At 44.1% G+C, this 20,402-nt stretch overlaps 1 protein-coding gene across 1 annotated transcript; it reads left to right on the forward strand.

Moving 5' to 3' along the window:
* Positions 1–7,196: 7,196 nt before the first annotated feature.
* LOC142571928 (nose resistant to fluoxetine protein 6-like) lies at positions 7,197–14,537 on the forward strand. Its single transcript, XM_075680654.1, has 3 exons — positions 7,197–7,380; positions 8,097–8,239; positions 13,446–14,537. Exons 1-3 carry the CDS (start codon positions 7,248–7,250, stop codon positions 13,761–13,763), a joined length of 594 nt encoding a protein of 197 aa, XP_075536769.1. The 5' UTR covers positions 7,197–7,247; the 3' UTR covers positions 13,764–14,537.
* Positions 14,538–20,402: the final 5,865 nt, after the last annotated feature.

Raw genomic sequence — 20,402 nt, forward strand, 5'->3', positions numbered from 1 at the left:
AGTTGAAAATATCTCGATAAAACTCGATAATACGTCTCAGGGGGTCAGTGTGCTTTAGCGGAAGGTCACTGGTGATCATTCTGCGAATTTCGTGGCTGCCAGAAGTTGTCGGCGTCGGAATGCTCTGCTGAAGACATCTAGCATCCATTGTAAAAGTCACTATCCGCTATGCCGCTATGCGACGACGAAAGTCTTGTAGAGGGCAAATGGGGCTAGGTAAAGTTCATCTGGAAGTACTTGCTTGATGAAGCCAAAATTTACAAGTGGAAGACGGGTCCTGTTTGCCGTAATGCTCAGGATCATGTAGAATGCAGTGACACCGTACGTAAGCAGGACGTCAGTTAGAGGCGCCACGTAGTAGTCGCCTTCTGGAACACCTGGCGAACATGGCAGTTCGACATACGTCACGGTTTTAGATCGTAGGCGAACAAAATCGCTGCAATGTAGGCGAGACAGAGGAGGTTGGTCACTGGGTTCACAGAGGTAAGGCAGTTCAAGGAGACGGATACCGGCGGAGCAATCAATCAGAGCGGAATTGACACAAATAAAATCAAATACGAGTATGAGGTCGTGAGGGCACTGCGCAAGGACCGTAAAAATAACGACCACCTGGTGACCAGCAACAGTAACCGGAGCTGTCCCCATGCCAAAAATAGCGACCGTCGTACCGTCAGCGACACATACGACTCGGTTCGTGGAAGGTGTAAGGATCTTCTTCATGCGACGACGAAAGGTAGCACTTATGACAGAGCCGTGTGCCCCAGTTTCAACAAAAGCTCGGACAGGGACGCCGTCGACGTAAACTTCCTTCACCGTTAGAAGCTGCGCAGTCTAGTTTCGAAAAACGATGGCTAAAGGACGGCGAGGGAGAGCGGACGAGATAGACGGCGATGCGGTGGAGGCGACTGGTAGCTTCCTCAGGGACATTGGGTGCAGAGTATTCGGTGCGGGACGGGTAGTGGCTTGCATTACGGAAGGGACCGGAGTAAGTGGGAAGTGGGCTTTGGGACTGAGAGGGCCACTGGCTGCGGCAATAGCCAGCAATGCCACCAGCGTGACTGCAGCGGAAACAGATAGGTTTATCATCTGTTCTTCCTTCCGACGGGCTTCTGGAACGATGAAAGGCCTACCGTCCGCGACGAGGTCTGTCCGCGGAGACCAGGGCGAACTAGAAATTACAACTTAGTCTCAATATTACTCCTCGTCACGCGCGCGAAGTTCGAGCAGGAGGCGGCTTGTGTTGCCGGCCACTTATCGCGAACGGCGGCACGGGCGCACAGACTAGCGTTGCTTTTTCTTCGGAGGCTTCCGCGCTGCCACAGCTGACCCCACGCACGGCAGAGCCCATTAGCACAGTGAAGACGTCCTTGCCTCCGCTCGAAACAAGCCACGTTTTGAGGCAACAACAACAACAAAACCCATAACTGTTGCCTCAACGGGAAACGATCGAAGTGCGCGCGATTTGCGTAGATCCCTTTAGTTCTCGCTGAGAACGATACCTCCATGATTGCGACTTGCAGGTCACGCTCGCCCGGGCTTGCCGGCGTGAGCATCGGTCACCTTCAGTCACTTTTTGGTCTCCAGTCGCAAATGGCCACGCGACCTCATCAAGTCGCCGATGTGATTGAGCCTTAAACATTAGCTGAAGCCAAGCGTGCCGTCCTCGAAGCGTTGTTCTGCGGTCCCTTTCTTGTAGCTGCTAACGCCATTGACACTGAAATTCTCTTTGTTAGACAGGCTCACTGATTGTGATTGTTTCCGCTATGCAGTGCCCGTGTTTGTAGTTCGATTTTGACTTCCGAACACATAAAAAAATGCTTACAAAATTTATTCAAATTACGTCATTGCAGGTGAATTATTTGCCCAGGTAGACATTATCTGCAAGGAAAATCAAAGCAAATAATTCACTAAATAAACTTATTACAATAATTACATCCTTTATGTGTTATGACACATGTTTATATTGTAAAATTGAAAGAAATCACCGTAAAAGTCTACTTACGTGTTTGACCTTTCAAAGTGGCCGTGCAGACAGAAATAACTAGCGTGACATTATTTGTTCAAGCAATCTGATCACACACACGGCACCACGAAGCATCGCTGCTGGTGAAACCTCCCCCCCCCCCTGTGACGTAATAGGGAGGGGTAAAACAAGGCTTCCCCATGCCGTGTTTTTGTTTCAATTTACATTGCCATTTCAATGTTTATTAAAACCCATAACTAGAATTTTATGGCGGTTCCCATCAGCTCTCGAATATAAACATGTGCCGCAAAGCTTGTAATAAGTAGCTGTTGATCCTTTCAATTACTTAAAGGAATGCTTTGCTTCTAAAAGCAAAGCTTTTCTTTGAGAACCTCGTCGGGTTTCGCGACCGTGGGTGCTGCGGCCTGGCTGCTCCCTTGCCGAACAGGACAACCAATCACACCGAAGCACGCCCACCACGCGCGCCACTGAGTTCCTTGCAGCACCACCAGATGGCGCTCGCCTTCGCGCATTCGCGGCAGTGGCTGCCTCGGCGGTGCGGTGAAAAAAAAAGAACCAGAAAGCTCGCTTTCGCGCATCCGCGGCCGCATGGTTAGGAGGAAGTAGACGCTTCTTGTGGACAGAAAGGATTATAATTGTGCGACGTGCACATGCACGTGCTGCCTCTGAAACCATGATGCGTTCAAGGCGTACGTCGTACTCGCTAGTTGTCAGCAACTACGCTTAAATAAAGCTCGGTATAATTCGTGTGTATGTGTGCGTGTGTGCGTGTACTCGTGTTTCGACTCTTCATGCACTCACCTAAAGCTTCACTGTATATTGATACTGACTCGTTGGATCTGCTGCACTTCCTTGAAACAAAAGTTTTCAATTTTGAAAGTTTTCAAATTTCAACAAAAATGTCAATAATTTGGCATAGCCGGCGGTACTTAAGGCCAAACCTCCCATTTTTCACATTTAATGATGAAGAAAAAAAAATGAGCCTCGGCGGGCTCCGTCAGCATATGCAATATCTACTGAATCGGAATAATAATATTTGGGGTTTTACGTGCCAAAACCACTTTCTGATTATGAGGCACGCCGTAGTGGAAGACTCCGGAAATTTTGACCACCTGGGGTTCTTTAACGTGCACCTAAATCTAAGCACACGGGTGTTTTCGCATTTCGCCCCCATCGAAATGCGGCCGCCGTGGCCGGGATTCGATCCCGCGACCTCGTGCTCAGCAGCCCAACACCATAGCCACTGAGCAACCACGGCGGGTCTACTGAATCGGAGGTACACGCCTTCGATGAGGAAGGTAAATTCCTTTCATAGTATTTTCTCTCATCTGATAGATCTTACGCACACGCACGCACGCACGCACGCACGCATGGAACAGACCAAACTTATCGTTACACCATCTACATTACATTTGCTTACGTTTGGGGACACGTAGTGTGAAATGCGCCGAGAGCAACTGAACGTATTCTTCGTCTCTGAAGAAGACATGTGAGCATTTCGAACTTCTGCGCTGGCATGAAAGTAAGGTTCGTGTCGAATAATCGATGCATTGCCTAGCTATAGCAAACGGCCACAGCCAAATATGTTTTTAAGGCGCCAAAGGGCGTGCGACGTGTGGCAGGAGGCCTAAAAAAGGGGTCCGATGACTGCGTACGCACTTCAGCCCCATCGCTAATAGAAAGCTTTATGTTATAGGACGCAAAAAGCTTGCGTACTCCCAGTTAGAAAATCATCGTTGATTATTTCTTCACATTTAAAAAAAAATATTTGGCGGCTTTCTTTAGGACGCAGAAAAACTTATTACATAACAAGTAGGAAGGTACAACCTACTGAATTAGATGTGTCCTGTAATGCTTTACAACTGTTTCATTAGTATAATAATGCAGTAAGCAGAATACAAAAAAAAAGGAAATAGCGTGCCTTCCCTCGTACAATGGCCAATAACATGTCTTGGTCGCGTCCTTCTATTAATCCCGCATATTTTTAGACCTTGGCTAAATTTAGCTGGGACATCCCACACAAATTGTTTATCGAAGTGATACATGAGGTGTTCCGTATCTGCTTTATGCCTGGTCTAGCTTAGGCTAGGTAGAGCTTCTATGCGCTGAGCACCATTAACGACGCTATCGTCAATAATTTTGTAACGCGTTTTTGGGTGGTGTTCTATTGCAGAATCGTGATGCGAACCGTCAACAAATACTACATACGGCCTTTCTACCACGCTGTGTGCTACTTCAGCGGCTGTATCGCGTTCCTAGTCATCGACGACATCAAGGAACGAAAAATGTCAAAAGTAAGTTACGAGCTTTCAATGAGGCGAGAAATTCCCAAAAGTTGTTTTTTCTTGGGGGCGTGTGTTAGGAATTGATCTTGGAAAACAGTTGTTGGAAAATGAGTCGCACATGATTTTGAAGCCCTTCGTTTTGTGCGAAGTACAAGAAGAGCGCTGATGTCCGTGTACCCAGCTGTGTAAGTATGGATGTTGGCTTGGGTTTGGGCAATATACTCAGTAGGGAGACTCTATTGCTTGTTTTTCAAGAAGTATGATTTAGCAATCGATGTCCATGCTTCGCTCTAGTGTCTCTTGAAGTTGTATAGTGAGATGAAAGCATGTTTGATTTCACTTGTATTACATTACTTTATCTAAATAGTAATTCTGTTTCGATATATGCTCGCTTGAGAGAATGCGCTCCACAGAGATCGCATTCAAATGGGCGCGGAATTCAAAAACGATCATGTACCGTCAGTAGGTGCGCCCAGGTAGTTATAATTGATCTGTAGTCCCTCACTGCGTCATGGCTCATAATCCAATCGTGGTTTTGTGCACGTAAAACCCTGAATTCTTATTTAAAGGGGCCCTGAACCACTTTTTATCGAAGTGGAGAAAGACATTTGAAGTGAAGATGGGCTATTTTTGAAACACTTTGCCGCACAAAGTACTTCAATGCGTTCAGCAGAAGCGGAGTTATCGGCAATCAAACACGGCCTCAGCTGTGCTCCCTTTCCTCCTCCAATGCCTAGCACTGCGAAGGCTACGGCGGAGACGTCACCGTGGCGCGCCGTTCAAATTTCCGATTTGGTGCCTATGCCGCGCTAAACGTAAGCCAAACGCGGCTGCCCTCAGAGAGCCTCAGTGCGCTTAACCACTGGACTCGTGGCGGCACCTCGCGGCGGCCGCGGTGTCGCCGAGCGCAGCGACCAATAGCAGACGCGTATTGGAGTGTGCTTTATGACGAAATAAAGCGCACAGAAAAGACCGAGGATCACGGGGTTTTTGAAACGAGAGCGTTTCAGAGAAAGGTGACTTCGCGCTCCGCTTGCGAACTCCACGGACCGCGTACGACAGCAGAACTTGGCTGAGATGTTCACAACAGCGTATGCTACCCGCGGACTATGTTATTTCACCAAGCTTTAGGGGTGGTTCAGGGCCCCTTTAAGGAATGTCTTGTGACATTGTTTCATGAGAATAAATTGGGCAAATAACATTACTAGATCGTGACTATTGAAGCTTCAAGTATATACAGTGGTTTGCCGTGATGAAGAGTCGCGGTCAGATATTGTTCAATGGTCCAACCTAGGTAAAATTGAATGAAAGTTTGAATATATTGTTTTTTTTTGCTCATGGTTTGCCTATTCTTATTTTGTTGCATGAAAGGTTCTTCACAGGCGCCAGCTTGGTGCAAATGACAAAAGGTATACGTAAATTCCGTAATTCTTCATAAAGCACAACCTTGCCATTTCAGATCTTTTTATTATCTCCATTCACTGTCTTTTACACCTATGCCCATCCAGTATATTACTCATCTGCTAGAAGGGCATACGGCAGCTCAGTCTGTGGGTACCTCAAAATTTATTTCTGTTTACTCTTTCGAGTTTCCAGCTATATTGTTTTCCCTACACGTGGGACAATCACGGGTGCCTGCATTCTCGTGCACAGCTGCTGCAGCACTCGTGTTGTCCGCGTCTTTTTGTCGTACCTTTTTCCAGCGCTGCCTTCCTCGAAATGTCAGTCCAGCTAGGCCCAACCTGGACCTTGATAGTTGCCTTCTTAATAAGCAGAGGTATCAATACCATGTTAATGAGTGTTAGTTGGTTCATTTTGATTGAAGCTAATGCAGCGCGGTTGAAAAACGTACACAAAGCAAGCAGACACCACAGGACACGCGCAGACTGCCAACAAAATTTTTATTTCAGAAAACGCCATCTTTTTATAGACTGCCCAGACCAACCATGCGTACCGATACAAGACAAGTATTAAAATTTTCCCCTCTGGAAGGATATCCTTTTTTTTTTTTGACAATACAACAGAGGGCGTACTTATACCCTTATCTCCGGCCTTTTTCTTACGTAGGACATTTCTATTATTTTTCTTTCATTTTCGCTTTCCCTTTCTTTAAAAATCCGGTCTTCCCAAACAATAGAGCTAGTGCATTCATACATTTTGCAATGGGCGGCTATGTGGCAACCATACCCATTCTTAACTTTATTACTGTTTTGACGGGCTCGATCGTTCAAACACTTCCCCGTTTGACCTATATAAATTTTATCAAAGCCTAGCAATAAGGAATGAGTGGGTGTTCGGGAGAAGAAATGGCAGTCAGTGCCAACTGAAAGACATGATGCACAGAAGAAAACATAAGACACCTGCCGTGTGACTGCCCATCGTACAAAGATGAGAAGCTTGCTCTTCGAACAGCTTGAGGCCATTTAAATGGCAAACCTTTTACAAAAGAAAAGATCCTGGGACCATGCCATCGTGCGTCTGTTGTTTGCAAAAGTACAGAAACGCGGCTGCGCTTCTTGAGATGAACCAGCCTTTGTGATCGTTTGTGATGGACTGTACGATGAACACTTCATTGTGTGTGTACCAGTGCAAAGTTTTAACTTCTATCTTCCTCCCCATATTTCATTCCCCTTCTTCCCTTCCTCTGAGCATGGTAGCAAATCGGGCCTAGTCTGGTTAACCTCCCTGCCTTTGCCTTATGACTTTTCTCACTCTTACCACAGCTCATCGGCTTCCGGAAAAACGCGTTACAAGTGCATTCTTCGAATTCAGATTGATCATTGGTTGCTTCGATGAAACTTGGTTTGAAGTTTTGAATTATGTTACATGTACTTCAGTTTTTGCGTGACACCTGCTCTTCGCTTGTGGTGTGGTACATACGGCATCAAAAGGAGCGTATGCAATGTTTTTGTCGTGTTCAGGGCGTGCAGTTGGTGGGTTGGTGTCTGGCCATTGCGTGCTGCCTTTGCTGCATCTTCATGAAGCACGCCTGGTACGCGAACTCGAATCCCACTTCGGAAGCTGGAAAGCTATTCACGGCGTTTTTTGACCGTGTTCTGTGGTCGCTGTTTCTCTCCTGGATCACGCTGGCGTGCTCTACGGGCCGAGGAGGTGAGGCTACCTTGACTACATCTTTTTTTAAAAATCTGGATACTCTCTTCAGAAGCCTAAATTTCCTTTTTTTATGTTCTGGACCAAATCACTCACAGATTATCAGTGCTCGTCGGTAAAAATAAATTACCATAACAGTGCCGAATGTCTACAATTAACGGCATGATCATAAGAGCCGCTGAGCATCACAACACATTGTATCATGTATAGGAGCAATCAAGAATATCGATTACAAGTTCTATCAGTCATGTTTACATTCAGAACATCATGTGCACAGATAAAGCACGTCACTATAATAAGATTGCTCGGAGTGAGTGTTTAATAAAAAAAAATCAATTACGCCTTAATGATATGATCGTCACATTAAACAATACTGTTCTTGATCGAATTGATCGCACATTTAAAGCTTGCAAGATATTCGCAACCTTTAACTGTTCATAACTAAACAGCTTCTTGCAGGGATTCCTTTAACAACTCTCACTAGAGTTATGGGGTAGCACTTTTATTATTGAGTTAAACACACTGTCTGCAACAATGTTTGTGGTGTATTGTATTTGTTCAGTTTATATGCCGTACGGGTAGGCCAGGTCTAGCACCGTCCCCGATGTGTATGTTATTTGTCTTCCGCTTTGTTCGCTTACCATAACCCTCCATACTCCCTTTGGATAGCTTCGTATTATCACTGATAGTATGCCGCCGCTCTTTTTATCCTGCAGGAGTCCTAAGCAAGTTCCTGTCCTACAACGCTTTCGTGCCGCTGAGCAAACTGTCGTTCGGCGTCTACCTTATCCACTTCCCTTTCATCCAACTTATGCTGCACGCGTCCAGAGAGCGCATATTCTGGTCACACTTCAACCAGGTAAACATTTATCAAGGGCGTCGTAGACTATGAAGTCCGGAGGTAAATATGTGGAAGATCACTGGTAAATCTATAGGGCAAAGTTTCTTATACAAACAATTTTCGGAAACCTTGCAGTTAAAGATGAACTGCGGGAACAAACACGCCCTGTTGGGGGCACGCTGTAAACGCCTTACTCGGTTTGACATATTGTTATTCCGAGGGCAACCGTCCGCATACATGTGACCGCATAACATTGTTCCTGTTTATTTATCACTGCCTCCAATGCTCCCTGCAACGTTATTTTTTTCATTTCGACACTAATAAAGAACACGTTAAATTTCTTAAGGAAGTCAAGGTGCGATTTTGCTGCAATTATATTATAGTGTGGAAACACCTGGCTGTCTGATGGCATTGCAGAGTCTGCGATAAGTCAAGAGAATCGCCATAGCCAGGCAACTAGATACCAAAGACAGTCACGAAACAAGCTAGTATAGTAGATATTTATCCAGCAGTGCAGAATAGCACGTGAAGGGGTACTGTGGCAGCAGCCACGTCTCAAGCTCTAGCTTTGGAAGTTTCCACCGCATGAAAAATAAGTTCTGGTCATCCGCAACATGGATGAATTTTTGTTCAACTGCGAAGATTTCTTATACAGAAACCAGTAAAGGTTTCCATTGTAAACTGCGTACTACAGTCGGGGGATGACAATTTCCCGTATCATGAGCAATAAAAATACATATATAATATCCCAAAGGCAAAGCTAAATAACGACATGTAGTTTTGTGGACACTTTGAAAGTAACAGTACGTTTAACGCGTACGTGTATACGGGTACTGTACATATGTCGTATTCAGCGAACAGTTGCGGTCCGATATGTACAGCCCCAGCATATTGCGGAATATAGAATTGTTAGGCGACGTAAATGATAATGATCATAGGTTAGTTAGGTTAGACGCAGTAAGGGTAAATGTAGGCGAATTGAGGCTCGCGCTCGCAAACAAATATGCAGCTTTAGAACAGGAAGATGGAGATAACATAGAGGTAATGCATGACACCGTAACTAGGCTAATTTAAGAAGCAGCAATTGAAGTGGGAGGTAAGACACCAAGGCAACCAGTAGGTAAGCTCTCCGAAGTAACATAAGACCTAATAAAGAAACGACAAAGCATGAACCTGTCTAACTCAAGCGGCCAGAAAGAATTCGTTAATCTGTCAAAGCTGACATACAAGAAGAAAGTAAGCGATAATCGAAATTGTAATGTTGGAAAGATTGAGGAAGCAGCAAAGCATGACCCTATCATGAAATCAGTAAGAAGAAAACTTTGCATAGGACAGAGCAAGGCGTGTGCAATGAACAATAAGCAAGGTAATGTTTCAGAATCAGAATCAGTTTATTCAAGACAAAAATGGGGATAATTACATGATAAGTATATACAGAAGAAATATACAGAATGTCATCAGCAATTTCGATGATATAGCAAAAGCAGCAGAGAAATTTTATACTGACCTGGGCAGTACCCAGAGCAGGCACGATACCCCCATTCGAAGTAGTAGTGAACAGGATACAGAGGTTCCTTCTATAACTAGCGATGAAGTTAGAAGGGCCTTGCAAGACACGTCCCGGGGAAAAGCGCCAAGAGAAGATGAAATAAAAGTCGATTTATACAAAGATAGAGGAGATATTGTGGTTGAAAAGCTTGGTGCCCTTTATACTAAATGCTTCACAACGTCGTGTTTACCGTAGAGCTGAAAGAATGCCAACATTAAATTGATCCATAAGAAGGGAGATAAGAATGGAAGAATCATCAGCCAATGAGCTTGCTTGCAGTATTCTATAAAATATTCACCGAGATAATTTCCAATTGAATAAAAGCAACACTTCACTTCAAGCAAAGAAGATAAGCTTACTTCAGGAAAGGGTAGCCTACAATGGATGACGTCCATGTCATGCCATCAGTCAGGCAATCGAGAAATCTGCGGAGTACTATCAACGTCTCTAATGGCTTACATAGATTATGAAATTAATTTGGTTCAGTAGAGGTGCCAGCAGTTATAGAGGCATTGCGTAATCAAGGTGCAGAGCAAGCATACGTGAATATCTTCGGAAATATCAACCGGCTACATTGGTTCTCCACAAGAAAAGCAAAAAATTATCAAGGGTCAGGCATAGAGACAGAATGTCTCCAATCGTATTCAGTGCATGCTTAGATGTATTCAAGCTATCAGACTAGGAAGGCTTAGGAGTGAGGATCAACGGCGAATATCTCAACAACCTTCGGTTTGCAGATGACCTTTTCCTGTTCAGTAACACAGGGGATGAATTGTAACAGACGATTGAGGACTTTAACCGAGAAGGTGTAAGAGGAGAGTTGAACATTAATATGAGCAAAAGACAAAGGCAATGTTGAATAGCCTAGGAAGGGAAGAAAAATTCATGATGGACAGTCAGCCTCTAGAGTCAGTGAAGGAGTACTTTTAACTAGGTCAATTACCCACAGGGGACCGTGATCATGAGAAGTAAACTTACTGAAGAATCAACTAGGGCTGTAGTTGTTACGGCAGGCATTACCAAATGCTGACTGAGAGCTTACCGTTGTAGTTAAAAAGAAAATGTAAGATCACATCGTTCTACCGGCGCTGAAATATGGGGAAGAAACTTGGAGGCTAACAAAGAAGCTCGAGAACAAGTTAAGAATCACGCAAAACGCGATAGAACGAGAAATGTTAGGGATAACGTTAAGAGACAGGGAGAGAGTGGTGTAGATCAGACAGCAAACGGGAATAGCCGATATTCTAATTCACATCCCGGGGGAAAGGGGGGCGAATCTAGCTTCGCAGGCCATGCAATATGCGTAGGTCAGATAACCGGTGGGTGATTATAGTTAGATAATGTGTTCCAAAGGAAGGGAAGCGCACTCAAGGACGACAGAAAATTAGGTGGGGTGATGAAATTAGGAAATGCGCAGGCGCAAGGTTGGAATTATCCAGCGCAAGACATTGGTAATTGGAGATGGCTGGGAGAGTCCTTTGTCCTGCAGTAGACATAAGATGATGATGATGATGATGATGATGTACGAAAGGTACGTAACAGTTAGCACAGTCACAGTTACGCAACAAATCATCACTTCACTTACATTGAGCATTAGTAGCCCCAGCCTGCTCCTCCGCGCGCTTGAGGATGAAGCAAGAAAAATAATGACATCGAGACGCTAGCATTGATGTTTACTTTTGTTTGCCGTGCCTGCGATAGTGTGGTTTTTTATTTGGTACAATCTGTACCTTTAAAGGAGCACGTCTCAATGTTCTGTCGCTTATGCATCGTCAGGCATTTGATACTATCGTTTGACAGTTAAGTATACGGCATATGCGAAGCATGCCTGTCGAGGGTATTTATGCATGCATGATATCAGTTCTCATTCTTGATGTGCCTAATTTATAAGGTGAAGCCGTGTACCCTGAACTCACGCACAGACAGTGAACGTCTACTTATTGGGTCCTTTCTGCGGGCCTGCCAACTGTGTATTTCTATTGGGTGCGTGCATGCGTACTTAAATTTAAAAAAAAAACACAGATTGCGGAGGAATTCAAGACGACTGTACGGAACTCTAAAATATAAGCCTGCTAATATTATTTCAGTTAGGTTGCCGCCACAAACACACCTCACATTCCGACAATGAATGAATGCATTTAGCTGGCTTTTGAAGACGTCTTTGTTTAACAGAAATCGGCATTCGAACTATGCAGGTGGTATGCTGTGGTGGCGTTGAAATAATCCCTTACGATGCTGTTCATTTATTCATCTCATACACGCACTGAAGAAGGGAAGTAAAGCAAAGTCTTTTCACCGTGACTGCAGAGCTTTTCATAACACTTTTACTGCAGACTGTGTACACAGCAAATCTTCTACCGCCACTTGTAATGTGACCACGCGCTACCTGATGGCAATCCTATGTGGCGACAGCTGCAAAGAAATTACGCCATTTTTGTTGCTCTAGCCGCAATGTAAATGCATGGCCATTCGAACACGATGACTTGACAAATTCTTTAGTTAGTTGATTCAAGTTTATGGCGCAAAAGCCACTAAGGCCATGCTGCGCCAGTCAGAGGACAGTTCAAGATCCAATGTTACGGCAGCAATAGCTGCGTTACCTTAAAGTGCATGTAAATACCCAGTTTCATCTAAAAACTTGAACAAGTTAGTGAATGGCACTAGTGGCTCATCGCCCAATATTAAGGCAGGGTGTAAAGGTATGTGCAAGTGATGCAAATTGTTGAAATGTTTCCGCCTGTGTGCTTCAGTATGTGGACATGACATAATGATGCGGTTTACTGTAAGCTATTCATGGAATTTCTCGCAAGATGGTGGGTTTTCTTTTCGAAATAGAAAATTGTTTGTTAAATGCGTGTGTCCAATTCGAAGTCGACATAACAGCACCTCATACAACCGTTCTTGGTGACTGCATGATTTCCACTCGCCAAGCAGGGTTCAGTAACATGTAACTTGTTATTTATGCAGGAGTTCCATTCTTCTTGCCATTTTGATACTAGGGCCTTAAGAATCACTCGGGTACTGTCTTTGTATGGAAGTGTTATGAGTTATGATTTTGTGCGCCGCCATAAATGTGCTTCTATCTGCTGCTTCATTCTGTAGTATCCCAACATGGCTTGGGACCCAGCAGAACCATACGGTTTCTCCGTATTTCTTATTAAATACCATGTTTATGATATCGCCAAGCTGGGGTTCAGACGCAGAGTTTAAGTTTAGAGTTCTCTGGGCACCTAATGAATCGGTATAAATACTAGCATTTTTCTGCTTGTCGGTAGTAATTGTCTTAAGTGCCATCCATATTGCATAAACTTCTGCGGTAAAGACTGAAGAAAAATTATTTATCCGAATGCTATTTTCCCAATTTTTCGTTATAATCCTGACACCTACGTTTTCTTATGTTTTAGACCCGTCACTGTAAAATTACGCGTAGTTTTTATATTTTTCTTGAACAGCTCGGAACTCTTGCATTATGTGTTCTTGTGGAATGTCTTCTTTCTTTAGACGTGTTAGTGTCCAGTCACATAGCTGTCTAACGGTATTCTTCGTGTCGTAAGATAAGTGGCCGAATCATGTTCGGTTTATTTGTGTAGTGTACCAAAAAATCATTAATGATGACGCTCTCTGCTGCCTCGAACTCACAACGACGCTGTTCTTTTCTCTTTTTTTCACTCCTAGATCACACTGTTTTTTGCGCTGCTCGTTTGGAGCTTCCTTCTGGCGTACCTGGCCTACTTGGTATGCGAAGGCCCCACAGCACTCCTGGACAAGCTTGCCTTCCAGAGGTTCACCAGAAGAGGACGTCCTTCGGGAAACCAAGCTCAAGAGCCGCATCTGGACTGTAGCGCTGAACTGCCGGAGAAGAAAGCGGAAAATGGCCGGGTCATCTCACAGCTCACCAGTGGCAAAATGAATGGCTATACACTCCCCGATCCGTGGAACGGCGCTGTGCGTGGTCTTTCGTGGCGGTCGCAGTGGGTGCCTCAAAGGCTTTGATTGCTATCTGCTGTAGGACACTGCTTCATTTCATTTACTCCTGATGAATCAACGGCCTGCAGTATTGGGGCGTCCTCGTCGGGAGCGGCAGGTTCGACTCGCTGCCGCCGCGGTCGCCTCCTCGTTTCGATGCAGAGGTGAAGTGCCGCATGAAACAAAATAAGAAAAAGCCATTGTACCGCGTCTCTTCATGCACGTGATGTGCGAAAACGGGTGGTTCTACTAAATGTGGTGTACAGTACCCGCGCAGCAATCCTTGAGTTGCAGCGTTCCGACGCTGCAGCGCTGCCTGTGCTATCGGTATCATCTACAGCACCATCACCTACATGAGAACAGAAACTTCGTCTTCATACTCTCGTCAACCAAGTGATACCTCCAAGTTTCTCGGCTGTTTGCTTTTCGTGCGACTAAAAACGGGTCTCAACTGCGTTTTTATGATGTTATGTGGACACGATTGTGCACGAACTAGTGGTTGGTAGGCTGCCGTAAACCGCTGTGCATCTCTATGGAGCGGTAAACAATGTGCGGCGGTTTGCTGTTGTAGTGTGCACATAGATGGCGCTGCGTCTGCCAACTATATATGTATAATACATGTGAGTGTGTGTCGGTGTAGTGAGCATGGTAATGTCACTTCAAGCTTGTATATGAACGCTGAACGTCGTCCTTGTGTTACTGCATTCGCAGGTTTGGGTCAGGCTGTACTGAGTGCAAGTATTTATTAGTCTGTAGCACAAATGACGATGTAGTCTTTCTCCACAACAATACGAGCACCATGTGTAGCTTTGTAAAGCCCCTCATACCACACATTCGGTTTTGCAAAGACCTGTCGTACCCTGGTACTTCCCCGTGTTTTCAATGGGGGTGATCAAGTTACCCGTGAATAAAGTCAACAAATATTGCTGCCAGTTCGCCTTGCATTTATGCCGGTTATAGCGATCACAACCAAAGAGAAGGTGAAACGATGTACTCTACCATTTGTCAACTCCCTTGTGCACTTTGTGTAGTTGCCGTTTCCATAGGGTGTGGCAAAGTAAGCATATTTAATAAACTTGCGTTTCTTTCGTTACAATATAGACAAAATCTAGAAAGCACAATAATTATTTTGTTCTTTTGGCGGGGAAGTAAGGTCGACAATTTTTAAGGCACCATTTCTGGAAAACTAAAATTCGGTTTAAAATTGAGTACTCTGAGGACCTCAATGAGGGAACTTGCAGAACAAAAACTATCAAGGAGAACTACAAGAAAAACGAAGCAAGCTAGCATTCATATCAATAATAGGAAACATAATATGCGCCAGTTGGTGAATATTAACCCAAAATAGAACGTAAACTGAAAAAAAAGATCAATTAGCGCAATATAGGAGCACCCTCTCAAGTAGAACATCGATTGCAAAACGCAAAAAAAGCGCATATTGTTAAATGGTACAGATGCGTATTTCGATATATATGATACAAAAACAAAGTACTATTGCAGGAATACAGATAACAACCATACAAAATTATGGATAGTAACACACTTTTGATAAAGTGATAAGGCTGTCTGAAATGGCAAGTTTCAGTTATTACGCAATGAATCACTGCCATCGATAAAGCATCCAGGCATCGTGTTCAACTCAAAAGTGTCACGAGGAGATGATACAGAGTTTATTATTACAAAACATACAAAAACTTTGCCTTAATTTGGATGTGCCAGTGCTGCGCCGTTTATTTATTATCTTTAAATCTGGCTAGTATAACTTCGTCTCTACTGCCGTGATTATTGTCGATGGGTAATGCAATCGTCAGCAAAGAGGCTTAATGATCAAACCAAGTTGTATGTTACGTATATTATATAAAAATAGATGAGGACAGCGTACAAATTCTGAAATTTTGAAAAACGAGAAGCAAACTTAACTAATTCCGAACATTTAAGCATGACGTGGGGAGTGATTCTGGTAGTCTTTCTGAGCCCTGTTTCTGTATATTAGCGAAACAGGGTAATTTTTTCCCTAGAAAATACCTAAACAACGAATGACGCGTTTACGATGGCGTACATTGCTCTAGCCTCCTGTCAATATGCTACACTTAGCTTCACTTAAAAGATGTGCTTCAAGTCGCAGTCCGAGGACTTGTGCCTATAGCCTCAGCTCACCGGCCAGCCACCTGCTACTCTCGCTCCGTGTGCCGTGGTCCTCTGCCTGAGGTGTCGGGAAAGCGGCAGCCAAAGCAGAGAGTGTCTGTCGGTGCGTTTCCCAAACGTCGTGGCAGCCGCGATGGCAATTTTGCTTGCCAGGATTACAGAGGCAATTTTGCCCTTGCACTGTTCCCCCTGCCTATACATGATCGCCTATCCTGCGATTGCCATTGCGCTATGGTCGCGGGCTAAGGTAAATTCTCTTATCACAAATTATACCGGGAGCGCAACTATGGGCTGTCCAGATGGCCCACGATGCAGCGGTCGGGCATGGCCTGACTGTCCGTCGCGTACCTCAGGACCTTCATTAAAGTTTTGCATCCATCCATCCATCCTCACAAGGAGGAAGTGTAACAGCATCGCCACGTTGTGTTTAGGCGAGGGAAATTTCTGCGTTGTTTTTAAGGTAGCCCGCGTCTTTAAAAACGCCATTCCTGCTATCACTCAACGCTGATACAAGCAGGAACAGTAAAATAGTTTATAGTTCGCTAGAAAGGCCAAGTAGTGGTTTTACGAAGAGATAACCACGGGAAATTAGAACACGTGGAGCCCTTTTCACGTTTACATTGCTCTTCGCGGCACGGAGGAAAGCAAAGCCGTTTGACTCACTTGCGATAATGAGTGCTTCGGGCGAATTGATCCGACAATGCCTTCTTGAAACGGTGCCAAGCAACGGGCCACACCCCGCGCTATTTCCCCCACAGCTGTTGCATTGTGAGTCATCAACTACGTGAAATGTGAATGTTTCCACAGACAATTATTCAATCAGCTAGCCATTACAAATACTGCTGAACTATGGAAAAGAGATTAAGCTATGCGCATAAAAGGCTCTCATTTTTCATTCTTCCTAGAAGAGTGAAACAGAACCTCAACGTAGCTGATATTTCCTGCTTGCAAAGTAGGGACTTCCACAACGGACACTAATAGACGGCGTGTGCTTGGGACACAGGAGGCGATAGCAGCTTTCGCGAGGGATATCTTTAAGAGTTTATGCCGTCAATTCGGACATATCGCATAATACTGCCTTCTTCCTAATTACACATGTCAAACATTGCGAACGGGTAAGGGACGACAGGCGTGGTAAGTTGGCGACTTATGTCAGACATATACGTAATAGCATCTTCATTGCAGCCAGAAAGCCTAAACCAACTGTAGAAAAAAAAAATGGCAGTTTCGCGCGAAGTCGATGCATTGAAAGCAATAAGAAGCGCTGGCGTTGCACTCCAGCAGTTCGCATGGTTTTCTGAAAATGCACGCAGGCGGTAAACTCGTGGCACGTCGCAGCACACGAATATTCTGCTGCTGCGCAGTGGAAACAGTGCAAACAACTTCCTGGCAGGTACCAGGCGTGGCGCAGAGCTGGCGCTATGAACACCGGCAGTGGTGTTACCGGTGTCGCGCCTGGATGGCACATGAAATGACGCGGACGGAAAACTGCCGGCGTTTGTCAACGTCCATTGAAAGTACAATAAAGATTATACTTTATATTGGACTTGACATCTACTGTCAGTTCCGCTCAGCTAGACCAGTACATGCACTACGGCGTGGTATGCGCACAGCTTCTGAGCAGCAACGCTACACTCTTAGTTCGGTAACGTTTATTAAAGGGGCATATTCTCACAAATTTGTGCACTTATAAATAGAGATAACATAGCAACCTTTATTCAAGTAACCTCGAATAAAGGGGCGTATTTGTCCACCTATAAGCCAGAAATAAAATTGTAACCTTTACTCAATTAAGTAACGCTTAATACAGGGGCATATTCTCAAAATTTCGAGCACCTATAAATTAAAAGGCATATAGTAACGTTTAGTATAGGTACAAGTAATCGTTTTGTATTGTAACGTTTCCTATAAGCATGCAGTCTTGCAACTCTTCACCCGCGCGTCCTTCGGCGCATGGCCATGAAGCACAACGGGCTCTTGGCCCATCCGTCAAATTTTACAGCAGTGCACTAGCTTAACTCACTGAGCAGCACTTTATATAAATTCTATTTCAAGAGATCGGCCGAATTTCAACAACTTTCAGTTAGCTACGTCGGGAGGATACTCTCCTGAAAATATGGGCATTTAATGCACATAGTCGTAACTACGACAAAGTGCCGTAAAAGCGTATATTATCAGAAAAAAAGTATGCTATAGCTAACGGGAAGTGTTTGAACTTCGCCCAACCTTCTGAAATACTATTTTTTAAAGCGTTGCTCAATGAGTTACGTTAATGCGCTGCAGGGAAGTTGAATGGATGGCCGAAGGAGCCATGTACAAAATTCATGGGCATGAACAGAAAGACGCGCTTATGAAGACGTGCAAGACTCTATGCCTGTACGAAAGATTGCCAAAAAAGTTCATAAAAAGTGCCGGAGGGACTACGTCCAAGATTCTTGGGCATGACTCGGTCTAAAATTAATAAATATGCAGGTTTTAAGACAAAATGATATTTCATTGCTGCGAAAGCGTCATAGCGGCGACATAAATCAGAATTTGCGCGATAGACAATACAATTATTTAGGGAGAATATTTTACTAATTAACTTTCTTCATTTCTTTAGAGGTCATGTCTCCGCATATTGAAGGCAGCCTGTACTGAAAGCATACTAATTTTTCATAAATTGTGCCTGGCACGACGTTCCGGAAGTTGAAAGTCAGCATCCGCAATGAAGTGCATTGCTGATTTAGTTATTGTTTCTGCACGCTCTGCAGCAACATTCTGTACATAAACATCTCAACTGCAACAGCAATACATTTTATCGCATGTTAGCAGTATGTGTTCTTGAGAATATTCTGCGGCAGAATGCTTCCAGCAACCGGATATGAAGTGCTGATTGAACAGCTCTGCCGTTAACCACAGTTCGTTATTTACACGATAATTGGTCAAGTATTGGTAATGTTCATACTAACGATTATTGCGGAAATTCTGTTGCAAGTGCTATAAAGTTGTTCAGGAGAAATCAACATTCCAATTCAAATTCTCTAGTTTTCGTATTCAAAGATAGTCCAGATCAGAGCGTTTAAATCACCTTTGCCGCGTTGCTATTTTTTCAGCGCATGTCATTTACACAAGACAGCTTGCAGCAATTAGTATAGGAGGCACGATGCATCATAAAAGTTGTACCTTTTTAAATATGTTAGCACATATACTCATTAATTTGAGGATTAAACGTGCAAAACGTAGAATAATTGGTTAAATACGTGTGCTGCTTTTGTAGAGGTCCATGCACTCTATAAAGGTTGGACCCGCAACATATTTCTTTGCTGTGATCCATGCTAAGAGAAAGCTTTCTGCAAACAGTAAGATGCCGTCATCACATTACAGTGAGATTTATAATCATATTTTCCACACGTGGAAAGCACATCGACAAAGGTGGCCCATTTCAGAACTACTACGCTTTCCTGCACGCAACATTGCCTGTACCAAACCAAATTCATTGAGGTATGAGGCAGCATATTCCATATGTGTAGCAGCTGTGAGAAAAAAAGCTGACACAGAATGTTTAATGAAAATGTCATGATTACTTTATTTGCATAACAAAACAAGCTAATTCGACGTTTTCCCTTCACAACCAAAAATGCATCTTCCCTTGCTCTCTTTTTTTTTCTTCACGGCCAACGAGCAATAATGAAAAGAACCTTTGAGCACAGCGCTGCGTGGCAGCATACATTTATGTCTGCAGCAGCACCAGGAATGATGCAAATAGACATAAATATTCAAGGTTCGTGTACAATATGTCTAAATACAAATACATATAACTTTTAGACTATAGTAAGGAAGACCATCTCAGCCCTGTTGAGAGTACAATCATGTCTCTTTGCTGTCAGTATGTGAGCTGCCAATTCTCCGATCTCCTTGCTGGGCAGTGGAGCCTACAAGAACGGAATAGTAATCTCATAACCTTATAGTTAATTGTTTAAGTCGCACTGCAAACAGCTATCAACACGGCGGAATGGTTTCTTTCCAGAGGCTCTCGTACCTTTAGGAGTCTTTTTGGTAACTGCACCACGCGTCACGAGCGACTCCACACGCTTGGTCAGCGCACGCCACCAAATCGAAGAGCGTCAAAACGTCGTTAAAGCGATGAAACAAAGCGCGACACGACCGTTACAAAAAGACCACATCGGCGATACTCTTCCCGGCATGCTTCTTCAGAGCTACACAATGCGGAGGAGATATGACTGCGCTTATGTTTTGTTGAAGCTGAAGAGCGTTTGATTATGGCATCCATATATGGTGCGCAACAAAAATAATAATCAACCTACAGCTCAGTCAAAGTGTCACATAACCGTATATCAAGATTCTTATATTCTATAGTTTATAGATGTTGCTGTTCCGTTTGTATTTGTATATTTTCTCTCTGTTCATTAGGCCGACCGCAACTGTAGCCTCATACCATGAGCGCCCGTTCACTTCTCTATACGAGACCTCACTGGAGCGGCTGTTCCTCCTGTGATGCGGATGTAGCGGCGTCTTTCT

The sequence above is a fragment of the Dermacentor variabilis genome, chromosome 1 (assembly GCF_050947875.1).
Source record: "Dermacentor variabilis isolate Ectoservices chromosome 1, ASM5094787v1, whole genome shotgun sequence".
In the NCBI taxonomy this organism is placed as follows: domain Eukaryota; kingdom Metazoa; phylum Arthropoda; class Arachnida; order Ixodida; family Ixodidae; genus Dermacentor; species Dermacentor variabilis.

Bases quoted from the DNA above. Each gene is read 5' to 3' on its own strand.
- LOC142571928 (XM_075680654.1), top strand. From the start codon at position 7,248: ATGAAGCACGCCTGGTACGCGAACTCGAATCCCACTTCGGAAGCTGGA. The intron at 7,381-8,096 runs GTGAGGCTACCT...TTTATCCTGCAG, and splicing joins GTGCTCTACGGGCCGAGGAG to GAGTCCTAAGCAAGTTCCTG. The intron at 8,240-13,445 runs GTAAACATTTAT...TTTCACTCCTAG, and splicing joins TCTGGTCACACTTCAACCAG to ATCACACTGTTTTTTGCGCT.